General features: G+C 27.6%; 1 protein-coding gene across 1 annotated transcript; it reads right to left on the bottom strand.

Moving 5' to 3' along the window:
* Window positions 1-2,163: 2,163 nt before the first annotated feature.
* On the bottom strand, window positions 2,164-17,824 carry LOC135928542 (arylsulfatase B-like). The gene is made up of 16 exons (XM_065464998.1): window positions 17,769-17,824; window positions 17,176-17,475; window positions 16,198-16,262; window positions 14,070-14,181; window positions 13,607-13,658; window positions 12,185-12,288; window positions 10,854-10,960; window positions 9,929-10,008; window positions 9,675-9,776; window positions 7,436-7,496; window positions 6,395-6,492; window positions 5,199-5,338; window positions 4,642-4,851; window positions 4,462-4,565; window positions 4,265-4,402; window positions 2,164-2,342 (listed from the first exon to the last, which is right to left on the bottom strand). Exons 1-16 carry the CDS (start codon window positions 17,822-17,824, stop codon window positions 2,164-2,166), a joined length of 1,908 nt encoding a protein of 635 aa, XP_065321070.1.
* Between the last annotated feature and the right edge of the window lie 1,612 nt (window positions 17,825-19,436).

Here is a 19,436-nt window from a genome sequence, read left to right as displayed (position 1 = left end):
TAAATGTTCCAATAAAACACATCTATTTTGCTAAAAAGTAAAGCGATGTAACTCCATGAAGATTTTTCAGAATTCTCCTTCTTTCCATTGGAAGTAGGTTTTTAAATCAAAAAGATGTTTTAATCAATAACACGACCAGTGGCCCCTACAACGGGGTGAGGAGGAAGAAGGGGGGGGGGTATGAAGCTACTATTTCTTAAAATTTTTTAAAATTTTATTTCATTTAATGTTAAATTACACCTATCCATAGCACCAAGAGATTTCTTTTCTTATCATAAAATTATTTTTTTAACTTCAAAATATTCCCCCCAAAAAATACAAATGCTTAATCAATAATTGCGAACGGCATAATATAGAAGATGATAAATGGACACACCATATTAGAAAAAGGACGAGGTTTAAAGATATAAAGAAAAGCTCTAAAATAGTGACCTTTATGGACATTTCACAGAATTGGACGAATAGGCTTCACTCTTACTCCCTTTTCTTATGAATCAAATTATCTAGCCGATTTTTCAACTTTTTGTCCATGTTCGTTCAGTACCAGTTAAAACATCAATATTGAATAATCGACAAATTTATAATTGATAAATGTCTAGAATTAGAAGCTCCCCAACCTAACCATTATTTATTCCTCAAAGATAGTAATAATAATAAAAGACCCTTTAATTATATTTATGAGAAAACTAATATTGATAATATTAAAATTTTTAGAAATTAGATTGTCTACAGTATTAAAATCAATGTGTCTTTTATTTGGGAGTCTACACACAAATTCGAAATGGACATCTGAAGGTTTAGATAAATGGTGAAATATAAATCGTGATATTATTGTGCATGTCACGTGCACATATGATGGCTCATTATGGAAGACTTTCCCACAACAAAAATATATCCAAATCTATAATACCCCAGAAAGATATGTGAATAGCAACCGTTCTATCATAGGAATAATAATAAGATGCCTTGGTTATTTAATATCTCTTGACAAAGCCTTGGGGGGGGAGGCAACAGGCAGATAACATGATGAGTCTCATAAAACATATTGCAGATTCGGAGTCTCCTCAAATTGTATATACAAAAAATGAAGAAAAACAAAAAGGGATTAAAATCCTATAATCTATTGTCGCACAATGAAAAATATGGTTATAAAAAAAATTCAAAAAGAGATTGAATTTAACAGGTGTTTTCAAATCATCCTATATTTCATTTGGCATTTTATAATTAATAGTCATTTTTTGAAATTCAAATTCATAAAAATGCGAGAATTATCTAATGTCCATAGCGTATTTCCATATATTCTATATTTTGTTTCAAACATGTTTGATTCATTTTTGATGATACCTCTACAGGTCTCTGAAATAACAAATATTTCTGGATATTAATTTTTTTCAAAAAAGGCACATCAGATATTTAGACGTGAATTTAGGGTTTTATTTATTTTAAAAATATTTTTTTTTACAGTAAAATGAATCATGATATAAATGACAAAATTATTTTCCAAATTTGAATCGAAAAAATATTTTTTTTACTCATTCTTAGATCGAATTATTCTAAATTATTAGGAAATATTCATAATTATTCTTAATTTTTTGAAATTAATTGTAAATATCAAAAATTTTCGAAATTATTTGTAAGTATTCAAAAATATTCTCGCGGAACTATATTTTTCTGTAAATTTCATTTTTTCTACAAATAACTTTTTTAAATTTTAAATATTTCATTTTTTTTTCTTCATTTTTTGTAATATTTTTAAAAGGATTTAATTTTCGAAATCGAATAATGATTCATTACGAATAATCGTGTTGCATGAATGCGAATACATGTTATAAAATAAAGAAAACACCATTCACATTATCAAGGATTTGAAGTAAAATGTTTTAAATAAAATCTAATTTGTTGTATAAAAATAAGAAAATATTATATAATAAAAATTGAAATTATATTAAAATAACTATAAAAAAAATAGTTTACTACAGTTTTTTTTAGAATTATAATTTATAAAACAAATTTTTATAGTGTAAAAAACGACATTTTTTAAACGCACAATATCGTAATAATGTAGAAAATGAAGGGAAGTGATGATTCCTGCAAAATTATGTATATTATTACTTAATGGATATAAATAAAACACAAATATCATTATATTCCAAAAATAAAAATTTAAAATGCATCACACCAACCAAAATTGAAAAATCCATCGAAGTGAATAGGGCTTCCTTTAGGGTCTTTTTTTTTATGAGTCGGTCTTTTATAAGATTTTGAATATCTCACTAACAGATCTAGCATCTTAAAGAATATTTCATCTCTTTTAACCATATTGTTTTCTTCATAAGGATCCTCTGGATGATATTTTTTAAAAATTAAATAACATATTAAAATCCTTTAACAATTCACTTTATATAGTATAGTAAAAATTAATTATATTTAATTAAAATGGAAAAATATTCAAATAAAATTTCCTATATCGTTACCAAATTACTCTTCACTAAAAAAAAATGTGGGTATTAGAGCTAGTCTCAAAATATCTGTAGTTATGATATAAAATTGGGAAATGTATATAAAATTGAAGGTAATAGCTCGACTCAAAGAATGTTCAACTGAATTTTTTTCAATTGGAAGAGGTATATTTAAAAATAATCAACTATCTGTAGTAAGAAGTAGAATTTTAGGTTAGAGAGTATTTGGGTTAATTAAAAGGGTTTAGAAATATGGGTTAGGTTTTTCAATAAATTGATCAGTTTTAATAACCGGTCTGTGATTATAAATAGACGAATAGAAATTTAAATAAATCAGCTGTTATAATAGAAATTTTCGTGAGTTACAAACAGCTATCTTCCTATTAGAATTGAGCTTTAACCAATTTACCATGAATTATTGTTTTTTTAAAGATAGGACTAGCTTAAGAATTCAAAATAATATTCTACGATTTTCACTTTAAAATTTTAACATAATATAATTAAATGCTAAATTCTGTGTTAATTTTTTTCATAAATCATATTAAAATTTGTTTACGTCGATGTTTCGTCGATTCTCTAGTGTTCGATAGAACTCTTTTGTGTAGAGAATGGGGTCTCACAAGAAGCTATTGATAACCCAATGATGATGCCTGCTGAGTAACAATTCTTTAAATGCAAGATGATATTTTCTTTATACATAATATTTACGATATTTTTAAAATTATGTGGTTCTAACTTCTTCAGCTAATAATCCTTTTGCTATTTCTTTTTTCCACATTTAAGAATAATAATGATTCTAATGGGCCATTTTATCTGATATAGAATGATCAGGATTAAGGGGAGATAATGTACAGGATTCTCCCATATGGCATGGACATTCTTCTTTATCCTTACTTCTCGGGTTCTCCTTCCCATAAATGACTTCGCCGGGAACCTAACCCCATGATGCCCACTTTTATTGTGATACAGAATACAACCAAAATTCTCCATCTTCCATTACTCTCTTTTTAATCTAACTCTTTACAAACTCCAAATATCTTCCTTCTTGTCCATTGGAGCGGGATAATATTTCGGAGTAGCGGTATATTTCACTCCTACAAAACCTGAATGTTGCACTGCTAACTGCTGAACCATTGCCCTGTACTAATACCTCAGGTATTCCGTATTTTGTAAATATACCATCTAATTTTGACAGTAACTCCAGTTGATTGACTATTTACCTTCAGGTATCCTACCTATTTCGATTTGCATTGATACTATTAAGTAAAGCTTATTTTTATTCCCCGTAGTTTATAAGCACCCTTTTCAATAGTTCCCCAGTTCATTTCCAAGATAAGCATTCTCTCTGTGGCATGCCCGACTATGCATTGGATGTTTCCCAACTCTTTGCCATTCGTTCTAGATCTTACGTTAATTTTTCTCCTACTCAAATACTTCCAAGCCCAGATCTTCATGCCTTAATGCCTTGCATAAATAGTGTGTACTATCTCCTTTTTGAAATTTTTAATCCACTTAACAAATATATTTAAATAAATAATCATATTCGCATTATTAACTAATACATATATATATCTTTTTGAAATGTGTTGAATAAAATTTCAAGAAATTGAATCTTAGGTATAAGATATTGAAAGTAAACAATAAGTTAGTTACAAGATACAAATATTCGCATTACCTCCCCCCAAACCCATATATATATATATATATCAGGCCTAAAATAATATTTTCGTATGGGGGGTAACCGACCAAATATGGCATTAATAATTGTCAAGTAAATATACAAAATGCAATAAAAAAAAGATTACTCTTGATGTTGAAATACCAAATATTCGTGTTATTTCTTATCATTTCTTCCCTACATTTGTCTAACTTTGAAGTTCCTTGTTTATATCGGCATTTAAGTTTTTTGATCGGGAAAAATGCAATCCGTCCTCCAGATTTATCTAAGAAAAAAAGAATAATGTGTGTTAAAAATAATTTTAATTGTATCGTTTTTTTTTACTTCGCGAATTCTTTCTTTCTCTTGTTTTATTGGATGTATTGGGTCGATCATACCAACCATCCATATCTCCAGGATTACCCAATAAGAGTTTAAAATCTTTATACCTTTACAAATTTTTAACGAATTACAAATGATTAAATTAATTTAGATTTTTTAAAAAAATGTACGTATTATTGTTACCTTATACCAGCAAAATATCTATTTTGTAACATCAAATTGATCAAAAAATGATTTCTAGGTGCCGGGGCATTTTTATCAATTATACTGTTCCATTGACTTATGCCATCTCCTTTAGAAGATTCTCCCCAATTCCAATAGGAGTGAGGACTTTCTCTGCTACCCCCGGCTAATTCTACAAAAGTTGGGTACCAATCAACAGCATGAATTAATCTGTTTTATAAATCGAAATTGTTTTTTGAAGAATTTTTTTAAGAAGAAAATATGTATATAATTTAAGAATAATGCAAAAACAAAATAAAATTTTAGATATATACTAATAATTTATAAGAACCCCATATAACATTAACTAAACATTATAAATGATGACCTATAATTCCCAGTGCTGGAATATTATAAGCTTAGCTTAAAATTTTACTAAAAATTATCCAAAGTGATAACTTATCATATCCCAGGGTTAGAAATATTAACCTAACCTATAATGAGTTTTAAAATTTTAAAAGAAAAATAAATTAGACAAAAAATAAACAATTATATAGAGATTATAAAAAGAATTTAACTTATTGCTAACATATCCCTCTTTCAGTTTAAGAAATTTGGCGTGGATAAATCCCGCGACTCGTATTCCGCCTTCCCATATTGTACCTTTGTTACCTCTTAGCGGATAGTTACTAGCACCTTGCAGCACTTGACCACCATTCTAAATATTTCGTAATAAAACGTTTCAATAATAATTAATTAATTATTAATATTCTTTTTAAGGTCTCGTAAATATTTATTTTTAAGACGTTTCCGGTGCGGAAAAAAATGGCGAATGATTATATGGTTTTTGTCTAGCAGAAAAAAAAGAGTAGTTTCTTAATTAATTTATAAAAAAAATTCCTTAAATATATTTTATAAAGATTAACTATATCATTTGGATACTACCTTATTTGATCATATAAATTAGTGTTTTTAAAAGGCGCTATTTGTATCGATTTTTAATAAATGTCCCGAATAAAATTTTAGCCAAAATAATATTGTCAAATAGAGATCCAATCTTTTCAGCCGCCATCTGTGAGCAAATTCTCCAAGCTTACATTATATTAATTATATTAATTTAGCTAAAATCTTGATCCGGTCCTTTAAAAATCGACTTACACTGCACTTTTTAACAATACTAATCTAAATTTAACATAAAATCTTGAAAATCTTATCATTTAAAAAAAAAATTCACATGGATATTGATTCCTGTTTCAAATATACGTATATAAATAATATATTAATTACAAATGTGTTTACATGTGTAGGAAGAAAACTAGTGTTGTTAGAAGACACAATGTAAGATCTTAGCCAACATAATATTCTGTGAGTCTAGAGATTTTTGCTCACAGATGGCAAAAAGGTTTTAGAATTCTGATTGCCAAATCTCGAGGCATACATAATATTACTCCTTACTAAAATCTTAATCGAGTAATTTTTTAAAAATGGACCTCTATGGAGGAAAACCTACACTATGATTTTTAAATTTTGATATACCTTTTTAACTTATACATGGATTCTTTAATATAAATTTTGTATGACGTCTGAAATTTTTAGGGTAGGTATTTTAAAGATGCAGAGATATATTCCTGGTAAAATCTAATTAAAAAAAATAAAAATAATAAACGCATAAATTGATCTAAAATTGATAAAAAAATAACATATTGACTGAAAAAAACACATCGAAGCTACCAATTTTATAATCAATATATATGCATAAAAATGTAACTGTTACATCTGATGTAAAGACTATTAATGTATCCCGATAAAGATTATTCCTTTTTAATGCCTTCACGATTTCCTTCATGGACAAATCAACGTATACTAACATACCTAAAAGGTTATTATTTTTAAAATTAAAAAAAAATAAATTAAATCCCAACTTATATAAAAATAGTTATAAATTATATTTTTTTTTCGTTATTCTCTAAAAGACCGAATGCTAAATTAAGAGAAACATATATATATAAATGTCGGTATCTGAGCTTGCCTGATAATAATTATCAGCGCAATCACAGTATCACGAAATATAGGGATGAATCTTTGAACGCGCGAATACAAATTAAAAATAATTTACGCCTCATATAACCCATAACTATGAACGAACAGTTACTCGGTATAAAAATATTTGACGCAATACCTATATCTATATTTACATATTTTCCTATGTAAACATCAACTTTTTACCCCATACTTAAGGCTTTCAGTTATTAATAATATTTAATATTATATAATTTATATTTTTTAAAAATTACTGCAATATACTCGTCGCTTTTTATTTTCGATATGTTGACAGCTAGGCGCGATACGATTTCCTGGTATCTGGAACAATTATAAATGATATATTTATTAACAAGTTCAAACCTTTTATTTTATAATATCTACCGTAATAAATACAACCAAAAGAGTTATTTAAAAAGTCTAGGTAATAAGGATTATGCCATTTGCGAATATAATTTTCATTTATATTCAGAGCTTCAAATTATTCACAACATTTATTGATGAACGAAAAGATTGGTGGTTAGTATAATGGATAAACATAACATAAAAATATCGTAAAAATACATCGGATATTTAAAAGTACCTCTTATCCCTATTAGCATTTATGGACATTTAAAAAAAATTAGAATTTCCCATTCGGGTGCTGTCAGAATATTCTAAATAAAATAGGCAATCAAAAATTCATCTTGGATTAAATTACAGAAAAACCAATAAAGAAATTATCATTTGTGTCGTCAAGTCCCCCCCCCCCCCAATTCATTCTTGCAATATATACCCTGTTTGTTGATGCGATAAGGGATTTGAAGGTGGGAAAAGATAATAGATCTCAAGAACGCCTATTATTTGTAGTTTTTAATATTTAATATGAAAATGTCATATGATTTGAAGCATCATGTGCTCCATATTTCAAAGGTATAGAGGATTTGCTAAGGGTGTCCGAAGATTAAAATCTATCTAAATGTATTTATAATCAGTGATAAATACTCGTAAACATGAAAAGAAATTTTACAGTTATATCAAAACAAAATACGGTATAGATTTGGCATTATTGAATGAGATTTGCATAATTATAGCATAATCGCGGAGAAAAGACTTTCTAATCATCGTCCATAAAGAACAAAAAAGTGGGGCTATTAAATAAATTTTTTAGTTCCTGTTGTCCAAGGGAGTTAGTGATATCGGGCCACATATAGAGGAATGCTGGAATTTGCAAGCAATCCGGATGAACATCTCAAATTTCTATTATTTTCGTGGAAAATCCTCCATATTATCTGAGAAAGAAGCTAGTCGCTTTCGTAGAGTCAATGAAATTATAATATTGGTTGGTAGGGAACAGAAACATAATTAAACTCCATGATTTCAACAACGCTCATTTGTTAAAAATTAGGGGTAAATCGATCAATAAATTTTTCTTCTTTAAATTAGTGTTCTTAAAATTTACTTTTAAAAGGTAACTAGTGACATTTAAGAGTTTCCATCAAAAGTCAACTTATTACATAGCATATTTATCATTTATGAAATAATCTAACACCTTTTAAAATTACTGCTATTGGTCGATCAATAATATATTGACAGCTTGGCATACAATTTCCTGAGATCTGTAACAATGATAAATTATGTATTTTGTTAAAACATGATTTATTTTTAAACGTTAATTTAAAAAAAAAATTAATACACATTTATTGAACAATCTAATAGTTTTTACAAAAATGGAGCTAATTACAGGCTGAAGTTACCTTTTAAATGTACTTGTTACGGTTAAAGTTCCTTAAAAAATGCAATACAAAATCGATAATTTCTATTTAAAAAAATAATTAACATAACTATGGGTGCTACTTTAAAATTTTCCATTTCTCGTGTGGGCCATGTTATATGGTTAAATATTACAACACGAATGGTTAATTAAGTGTATTTATTCGTTTTTATTCCCCAAATATTAATAATCTCATTTACAGTAATTTAATTTGTTGTGAAATATTTCCTTCTGTTTTCACTTCTTTTCAACAAAATTATTTGACTTGTTATTATTTTTATTTATGCCAGAAAGTAATTCGTTTAAATGTTTTTATATTGAGAACTTTGTTATAAGGTTTAACCTCTTTATGAAGACACGTATAAGAGATATGTGTATCTTCCCTTTAATCCCTAGTCTAGCAGTAAAGGAAAATATAAATCCACAGCTAAATGAAGTTGGAGAAGAGTCGACTTGGGAAGAAGACTTTTAAAAGTCGATTACCTGATGGAGTAGAGAATTTGAATTTGGGCCTCATGATGAGCACAAAGATACGAGATATTAGGGTATGCAAGAATTAAATATTCTCTTAGGCGGGATTGGTAACTTGATAATATCAGAACTTAAGTAGCTGGAGAGTCTATATTAGTGATTTTTAATTCCCAAAAAGCCCGACCCGAATAATAAATAGTCTCACCCGGACTCAAAACCCGTTTGGGTCGGACGGTGGGGCAAGTTACGGTCCGGGATTTGCAGATCTATAGTTAGTATATCTTAGTAATAGATAGTTAGTTTGTATACTAGCTCAGATAGTTTGTATACAAGCTATTCCTATAGCTACGTTAGCAAATTAGCTGTCTTACTCTAGTTTATAAACCAACTAGCTAGTTTGCGAACTAATTAGCTGGCTACTAGCCTAGTTTGTATATTAACTGTAACATATATACATCATTGAAATTGAATTCATTTCCAGTTTACAATGCTTTATTAGAGAAAAGCCATTTGTTATACAATTTTCTGGAATATTTTACACCACCCCGAAGATGTCTGAAGAGACAAAATCCCAGTCACAAATCGTCTTTATATTTTTATGTCTATTTACTTAGTCCGGTCTATAAACTATTATGTGCGGTCTGACCAGTGAATATTTTTCACCGTTTAATTTTTTTAATGAAATTATATGCTAGCCCATGATACTATTTATTGTCTGACAGGGTCAGATAGATTTACTCAACATATGCAATTATATAATAAATAATTCTTGAATTAATAATAATTTAACCTGTAAAGGACAATGAACATTTTGGAACGCTAGATATAAGAAAAAGGGTTTTAGGCTATCATGATTCTCTATTATTTCTATCGTTTTTTTTGTGTAAAGTTCCTAAAATATTTTTTTAAACATATTACTATACTTTAATAAATACAATTATCAAACTATTTTTTTTATTTGTCATTTTGATATAAAATATATATAGTCCAAAAAAACTTCAAGAGGTTAACATTTATTTTTAAATACTAAACTGAAGAATAAACTCCGATGGCCTCACGGTAAGGTTTGTAATTTTCGTGAAAATCGTATCCGCTAAATCTAGTACCATTATCCAGTACACCATCTAGTAAAAATTAATGCTTTAGTATGAGGTTATAGGATTAAAATAAAATGTGATAAATATTATTATAGCTATTACGAATATATAAGGATAATACACCTTCCATGTAATATTAGGAAGAACCATTCAAAGTTAAATTAAGGCTCATCTGTCTCATTTAAAAACTAATACTACACGAATAAAACTTTTTACAGCAAATCCTGTTTTCTTGCTCAGTGTGGCGATAGAGTGGGCAATGTTTAAAGAAGGCTAATGGGATTTTGAAGGTTTCCTGTGATCTGGGAAAGAATAGGATCATCATTTCCTCAGTGGGAAAAGGTAATCGAAGAGGTTTATGTCAAGAAAGACTTCCGATAGCAAAATTTGCTACTATGCCTCATTCAACATGACGAGTAGTTGTCACCTCGAGGAAGTTGAGGGAAAAAGACCGAGAGAGCGACCAGTGGTAGATAATGAAATGAGAATGAAAGATTAAATTAGTGACAGCACAATGGATGGAGAATGAGGATTAGATGAGAAATTAGCTTAAACGGATGCACGTATAAAGGTTGATTAAATGGGAAAATGAAAAATAACATTAATATTCAAACATGACTCAAGGTTGATTTATTGAAAGCGTATTTTATATTATCAGCCGTAGTTACGCCATAGACATTTCTTTAATATATTTTTCAATGATAAACTTCAATATTTATATACTTTATTATTCCATTTTAAAGAATCAAATTTCAATCCAGGTTTGTATTAATATCATAGATTATACATAAAAAATTAACAATAATCTATGAAGGTATTTTATTTATATAATTTTTAATAGAAAATATAAATTTTTTTTTATGGATTTATACTCGCATTATGGCGAAAATGGTCTTGGCCTCCTGTGTAATACCCAAAAAATGAATCGAACCCTCTAGAATTCGGGACAAACTTTTTATTGCAGTACCCCAAATGCCATCTATTTATCATGAAAAGTTTTAAAGTTTTTAATAGAATAAATAAATCCTACACGAATAATTCGTATTTTATTAATGTTTTTTAATCTTATAATGAGTAACTCTAAGGACAAACTTGTTGACTAGTTTTTTAAAACTTTAAAAAAAATAGACTTATTTAAAAATTTGTGTAAAAATAAATTTGTCTATAAAAAGTTATTAGCCCTCAAAAAGTATAAAAATGTATACCATATGTTTTTATAGATTCTTACAATAATTAAAAATTGAGCGTTTGCGATTTATAAGTGAGTTTGAAAAGAAAAAAAATTTACGCAGTTTAAATTGACGAATAGTAAACTTAATTGCTATTTTTAATATGATATTTGACGCGACGATAGCATCACGCCAATCTTAATTATTTTATTCCAAATTCCTTATTTGCAATTTAACCCACATCAAAATGACGCGATTTAATAGCAATATTAGACTACCCATACCCAATTAACTTCAATAAACCTTTATTCATAATTCTAAAAATTGTTATGTTTAAAAACTATTCGTAACATAAAACATCGAGTTACGTAATTTTTGTCTCCGTTTAATAAAGTGAGATCTTAGAGTACAAACAAGCCCAACGTAAAATTACCAAAATAAAAGTTAAGTTGGAACTAATTATAATAAAATTATTTAATTAGACTATGGGCAAAAGAACCTTCAAAAAGAAGTAAATAAATTTGCTGAAAGCTTTTTAAAATTTAAAAGATTTGTTTTTTTTTGCCAAAAATACATTCACAGTATCTATTTAATAACACATCCTATAAATCTCAGACAACTAGAAAGGAACTTTTAATTTATTTACTAAATATTTATAGAGAAATTCTACGTATCACCTGCTGAAATATTACTTGATTAGGCACATTGTCGGTGACATAATATAAATCATATTATATTGAGAAATTATATTTTAAAATATTAGGCGTTAAAAAAAAGCAAAATAAAGTCTTCATCATCATTCAAAGAAATGATGGAAGCCTAATTCATTCGAACTAGTAATTTTCGATGGCGAGGCTTTATCTAAGGTAGACCACTCTTGGGGTTTCCCCCGTTCTATCGGATACTTCAAACAGATTCAACATTAAAATTCTAGTATATTAATTTTTCTAGCAAAATTCAGGTTTAGGTTAAAAATAGAGGAATGGTTAAGTTATTTGGGTTTGGGCTAATAATAACAAAAAAAACAAATATACTTTCCAACCATGTAAGTCGAATATCCCAATCGCTTTAACCTCGATGGAAGTAGTGTTCGTTTTAGACTGATTGCGTTGGGTTGAAGTGGTTCTATAACATTTGACTGAAAGTTGTTTTATTTATAGTTATTAATAATAACTAGCAGAATGACGGGGAAATCATAAATTTTTCTTTTATTTGATGGCAGTTGTATCGGCGGAAATTTGCCCATATTTTCTTGAGATATGAATATAATGTGTGCCTACATTTTGTTGAGAGATAGTTCGGAAATTTTTCGTTTTTATGATAATGAGTTAATGAAATTATATATTTTGTATACTTTCTATTTACAAACAAATTATTTGTAACACCATTTTTGTAAATCACATTATTTTTAAAAATATATATCGCAATAATTTTCTTTGGTTTTTGTAGGATAACAAATTTTTTTTAGAAAACATAATACTAAACCCTTATTTAGCATAGATCACTCAAATTGTTCAAATGAAAATATAGTTGAAAGATATTTTCATTATTTTTAAAACAATTTTACAAAATAATTTACAAATAATTTGCATATAGTTGAAAGTACTAAATATATAATTTCACTTACATATTTTTATCAAAATAGGAAATTTTTTGAATTACCTCTCATCCAATATACAGGTATTTCTAATTCATTTCACAAAAATAGGGTAAATTTCTGATTCATGCTTTATCGAATGAAGGGAAAATGTATAATTCACACATCATTTATTTTACGGGCTATCTGGTAGCTTAAATTATTATTGTAAAGAGAATGTCTAGTCTATGATGATGATGATAAAAATTATGTGGGCTAATTTTTGAGTATGATAAGATATTGTAAAAAGATGGCCTAAACTCATCTAGCCCGCCTTTAAGAATTATACTTGTATGAATTGAATTAATAATTTCCTCGCTATAACTCGGTTTATGATATATTACAAAAAAATCATAAAGATAGTATTAAAAATCTAGTGACTTGGGGTCTTGGGGAAAAGTTTTATTTAAAAATAAATGAAAAGGGTGTATATAAGTTAAAAATAGTAAAGAAGGGGGGGGGGTAGAGAGTAGTAATTTAAGAAAATCCTATAAATTTAATCTCGATTATTACAGAAAAATTACTAAATGAATTTAACATATGCATGATTCGAGAGGAAAGTGTTAATTTTATAATCGTATGAGGGGAATAAAGTTTTCGGGTGAGGATGGAAGATTTGATCGGAAGGAATGGGAAGATGATCTTTTAAATTTAATAAATATTCTTCGCATCTGACAATCAAATTTTTTTTTTATAAGATAAATTTCTGCCAAACCTGGCGAAAACCCAACTCAGCTTTGTCCTTAATGTTTTCGAAAATTTACACTCTAATTGCAAATAATATTAATAAATAATAATATAGCAAAATTAGATATATCACTTGTAATCCCAATTTATAAGGATAATATCCTGTCATGAACGCCGCCCTTGACCTGTAAATTAATAGTATTTTAAAAAAAAATATAGTAATATTAATAATAAATATATTATTTACATTTGATTAACAAGCTCTTTCCCGAACAAAAGATTTGAAATGTAGGTAAGTTGTTCTTTACATTTCAAAATTTGTAAATATAATCTTAAAATTCAAAGCATGCACAAAACCAAAAATAAAGCACGATCTCGACTTAATCAAACCCTATTATATCTTTTACACTTATAATATCGATAATATTCCTCGATAAGTGAGATAATTATCGTTAAGGAGTCATTTAAATTGATAATAAAAAACTGTTTTTGATATATAAATGTCATAAATGAAAATATATAATGTCTCTATGGAACAAATAGGTTTTAAAGGTTATATTTATATTCAGTTAATAATAAAACATGTAATATTTTACGGTGTGCATAGAGGCAAGGCGTATGACTGATTTAATATTATACCATTGTTCGCTAACAAGTTTAAAGTGGGAGTTGGCATATCCGGATTATTCCATCCTACATCATTCCAACCTAATTGTTTTTTTTTGAGATAATTCAGTTATTAAATAAATTACTCTTTCAGTTTTAGCATTTGCTGCCAAAAATATTTTATAATAAATATACATTGTATAATATTGATATAATATATATATACTAACCCTGGTCCCCTTAAGACTTATCCATGTTATATTAGTTTTAGGTAAAATAAAGAAATTTAGTAAAAATTAAAAAAAAAATGGCCATTCAAGAGCTTATCATTATTAATATAATCCTAACCGTAGCCACAAATCCTTCCACTGGGAGGTCATAAAATTAAAAATTTTACATTGTTATATTATATATTTTAAAATGATATTAAAAGAAGTGCAATATCATAGCTCAAGAATAATTCACCTTTTAGGTACAACTTACTGTTCGGACAAGTAACAAAAATCTATATTCGTTTAGGAACGATGTTTTTACCAATTAGGCCTTGATAACAAGATTTAAATTAAAAAAGAGAGAGCCATGCAAATATATTTCTAATTTTACATAGCAGTTGTTTTTTTTCCTAAAAGAATATTTATGGAAGGCTATTAGGAAAAATAGAATTTTCTAAATTTTTGGAATTTTTTTTTCGTCGGAGATCGGCGTCTACATGAGCGGGGTAGAGATGGGAAGGGGGGGGGGTAGTAAGAACAGTTTACATCCAATTATGAGGGGGGAGGGGTAGGGGATAAGAGCTTTTAAGGGGGGGGTTAGGATAAGTTTTATTGGTGGGTTATCTTAAATTTTTAGATGAAATAGGACAAAATATATTGCTGCAAAAATTAATATTGCTGATCATCAACCAAATCTATCATTTAGAAGCAATCATAAACACTATTTTCCAAATAAAAATTTCTGCTAGATTTAAAAGGGTTAGGCGGGAATTTTTTAGGGGGTGGTTAGGTTTTTGAGGAGGGTTAGCATCCAGTGAAAATCTTGTTATGTAGACCCTGTAGGTGATTGCCTCATTTTTATGAATGGAAAAAATCTATCAAGAAGCTATTTGTTTTATTATAATATAAAAAATCAAAGATGTAAGAATCTAGTAGCTTTTAAGTGATAAGGAAGTCCTAGATACAAAAGTCAAACTGATTGAAACCGTACAAAATTTAAAAGTCTATCCATCCTGTTAGAAAGCTCCGAGTTTCTTATCAGATTTTGCCTGTGCTGTTCTGGGAATTCAATTTATCTTTAAGGCTTCTGCAAGAGACATTAGTTTAGCCGCCGAAAAAACAATGCATCCTAGATTTTTACAATCGTTTAAGCTTTTAGAATTTAATGTTGGATTGTTTGTTTTAAATCGCAGCAAACCTATGCTTTCTTATCATTATATACACGGTTTGAAGAACATATTAAATAAGTTCTTTGGGCTCTAAAAAATAGATAAGTTTAGAATAATGCTACTGAAAAAAAAATAAAGATAAATATTGACAATTTTCACTGCAAGTTAGAAAAAATTGGTAAATGACTATTAAAAAATTTAGTCCCAAATTTTCCTCTATTCACCTCCTACTTATATCTGTGTACCTACTCAGGGAGCAAACATTAGTGAAACATCATAGTCCTAGTAATGGGGTTTAAGGTGATTGCAGGAGGCTCTATATATTTCAACAAAATATTAATCAGAGACCTAGAGGTTTGACCCATCCGGTGGCACAAAGCCGGTCTGTAAATTGGTGGGACTAAAAAAAACCAGTCATATTTTAAAAGTATACAAACCTGGATGATAAAAATATATTCATTTTTTTTTACAAATTTCTGGCCGGGTTTTTAAAATTGTTTTAAATTACATCAAATAATCAATTGAAAAATCATATAAATGAATCATTTAATATTCTCTAATTTTTTTTTAATTTCTCTTTTAAAATATTTATAATTTACAAAATACAAATTCAAATTATATGAAATAGCAAAAATTTTAAAAATCCTACTAGATGATTCTTTTTTTAAAAAAATTCAAATCATAGTCTATAAACTCAAGTTTGATTGTAAAAAAACAGATAATGTCATTTATCTAACCTAAATCATCTACGACAACAAAGAGTATGTTTTTCTTCCTTTCAATGGAAGAATAACTAGGTTGACTTGAGATAAAAGAGTATAGTCCTGGATAAAATATAATGTTGAATGTTAAAAACCACAGCATTTTTTTTTTCAAAAATATCAATATCAATTTGGATGAATGTATATTATATTTTATGAAAAATATATTATATCATTTAAATCTGAATTTTAAAAAAATATATAAAAATACTATTTAATCAATTCATTGGGATCTCGGTAAATAAACAATTTATTTTCTATTTGCTGTGATTTAAATAGTTATTGTATTGGAAATATTTATTCTTCTTAAAATAATATTTACCTTCCTAGTATAGGAATATATAATTTGCCTCAATCTTAAATCCATATTATTTATTTAGTAACTAGAAGATAGCCCGTCATAAATGACGGGGAATGAGAATTTTTTTCTTACCTTTATGATAGTTGTTACCTCTTATTTGAAAATAATATCCAATTATTATTCTTTTAATCCCTCCCCCCCCCCTTCAGGCCAGGTTTAATCCATTAAAACTAAGTGTAAATACTATGGTTTAGTAAAATTAAATTTAAAGCTTTGACTTGATTATACCAATATTATTTGTTAAATAATCATTTATACCTAAAATTTAATATTAAAGAAATTCCCAGGCAAAGTACAAAGCCATAATAATTTTGAAAAATTCTTCCAAGCCCAATGAATATAATAATTTTGGTAGTTGAGAACTGAAATAAAATATTTAAATAATCATAATGTTAAAATTACAATCAAAATCAGATTTTCATGAGCCTAGGTTTTTTGATCAGGTCGAGCCCAGGCCTGTAAAATTTTTTTTTCGGCCAATGTATGACTCATAGTTAATAATAAAAAAATTCTCGAGCATTCTAGCTCATAATATTTTTGAAAAATTTTCCCCAAGCCCAGCCTAATATAATTTATAAAAATATTTTTCAAACCCAGCCCAACCTATAAAAATTTTCCCAAGCCTGGCCAAGGTGAGGGCCTGTGAGAGGTCAGTATCTGAAGGAGTAGATCCATTGTCGATAATAGATTGAGCAGCAAGACGAGATGAGATAAAGGCTGAAAGGGAAAGTTGTAAGGGGGATCGAATACCAATACCACCAGACTTGCATGGAAGGGTGGCCTGGAGCCAAGATGAATTGGAGAATTTAAGGTTTAATATGTTTTCTAGGAGATCCTTAATTTGGGTTTCGTGGGAAACTAGCAAATGGCTGCATTTGAAGATCGGTGAGGATCTCAGGGCATAGAGGATTTTGGGTATATTAAAATAGTTTTTGATTAAAAAAAAGGATTGATGAGCGGGTAGGTAATTAAAAAGTGAGTTTAATTAGATAAATTGTCGAGGGATTTGTTTAAAAAAGTTTCGATTGCTTTTTCACCCCCTATCGGTGATCCAAGATGTGTCATCTCTTCTCTGTTGATGGCGAAGAATGTGGTTTCTGAAGGGATGGATGTTGTAGGGTTTAAGAAGCAAATCTCACATTTGGGGAGGTTGATTAAGAAAAAAAATATTTGCCGGGGTTCGAACCCAAGTCCAATAATCCATCTAGATTTGTAAGCGAAGTTCTTGCGCGATTGGGCCATAGGTACTTATAAAAATTAACGATTTTTGAATATATATTATAAAGTGTGATATGTAAAGTGGGACATGAATAGTTTGATATGATTTTGTGACAAGGCTTATATATATATTACAAGGCTTTTATATATTACAAGGCTTTTATATATTACAAGGCTTTTATATATTACAAGGCTTTTATATATATTGATAGATGTTTAAAGATATATTGTTTGTTAACATTTTTTAAATTTAATTTTTAGTTTAATGTAATGTTATAATTGATTTATTCAAACTTAACAAGTGACCAATAAAAAACTTTTACATGAATTTTAAATTTTTGTAATTTTATATCAAAAAAATATATTCATATATAAAAAAATATACAAATTAAATTTTTTCCAATATGCACCCCATCTTGTGGACATATTTTTATTTCTTTATTTTTGTTTTTTATTCGCATAATATTTATTAATTATACTTAGTACTTGTATATTCGATTCGTTCATATTAATATTAATTTAAACAAATTTGAATAAATAATATTACAGTTAATATTCTATAAATTTTGAAATACTACTAGAATAAACATAGTATGTATTTTCAAACGAGAATATATTATTGTCATAAAAATAACAATACACATACATTTTAAAGAAATAAACATTAAGTATATAAATAAAGTGCATTCAGCTTATATTATTAGCGCTACACGCACTATCATAATAATATTTTTAAAAAATTAAAGTTTAAGCTAATATTTTCTATTTTACATGTCAATAAGAACACATGTTGAACCAATTTATAACATGTTCCAGTTGAATTCGAGTTATTAGGCCAAAATTTTAAAACGGTGAGTTTGTTTTTACATTTCATTTTGGTAATGATGATAATCTATTATATTGATAAAACTAATTTACATATATCATTTTATTAGTATTATTTCTACAAAAATTAACCTAGTTCCCTCAAAATAAAAAAAAACCTTCATTTCTTTTTTTAATTATAGACTTTTTGTTGATTTAAAATTTGTCACTTTTTATTATTATTTTTTTAAAAATTATATTTCAATTCATCCGCAAATTCTGTCAACACATTCCTATAAGATCTTATTTTAATCCTACAATACGATACGAGGTATACCCTTTTATTTTATTTTTTTTAAATGATTTTTACACTATATTTTTATAATTCAGCATAAGAGTGATAGGGGCCCGTTAATTTCCCGAACCATTTTTGAAATATATCATGTATCTTCATTCTGGTTTGGGGAAATTGATATTATTTTTTGTTTCGTTTCGGTTTATATAAGTTTTTTTATATAGAAAAAATAAAAACCGAATAAAACTAAAAAAAATAAGCTGAATTTCGTTATATTTTAGTATAAAACTTGAAGAGAAATAACAAATGTAATACCCATTTCTTTTTTAATTTTTAATACTATAAATAAATAAAATTTAAAAACCTAAGGGTGTGTCTTTGTTCGACTCATTTTGATACTTATTTCTGTTTAGCCTAGGCTAGACAGCTTTTGAACTAGGAAACTCTATTTTGATATGTTTAGTATTTCATGGCATTGTTATTTTTCATATTTTTTTGTGTTTTCGATTTGTTTCTTTCGTTTTTTTGTTTATATCT

This window comes from Gordionus sp. m RMFG-2023, chromosome 4 (genome assembly GCF_954871325.1).
Source record: "Gordionus sp. m RMFG-2023 chromosome 4, tfGorSpeb1-WG-v2, whole genome shotgun sequence".
Classification (NCBI taxonomy): Eukaryota; Metazoa; Nematomorpha; class Gordioida; order Chordodea; family Parachordodidae; genus Gordionus; species Gordionus sp. m RMFG-2023.
This window is presented reverse-complemented; position numbering and strand designations above follow the sequence as displayed.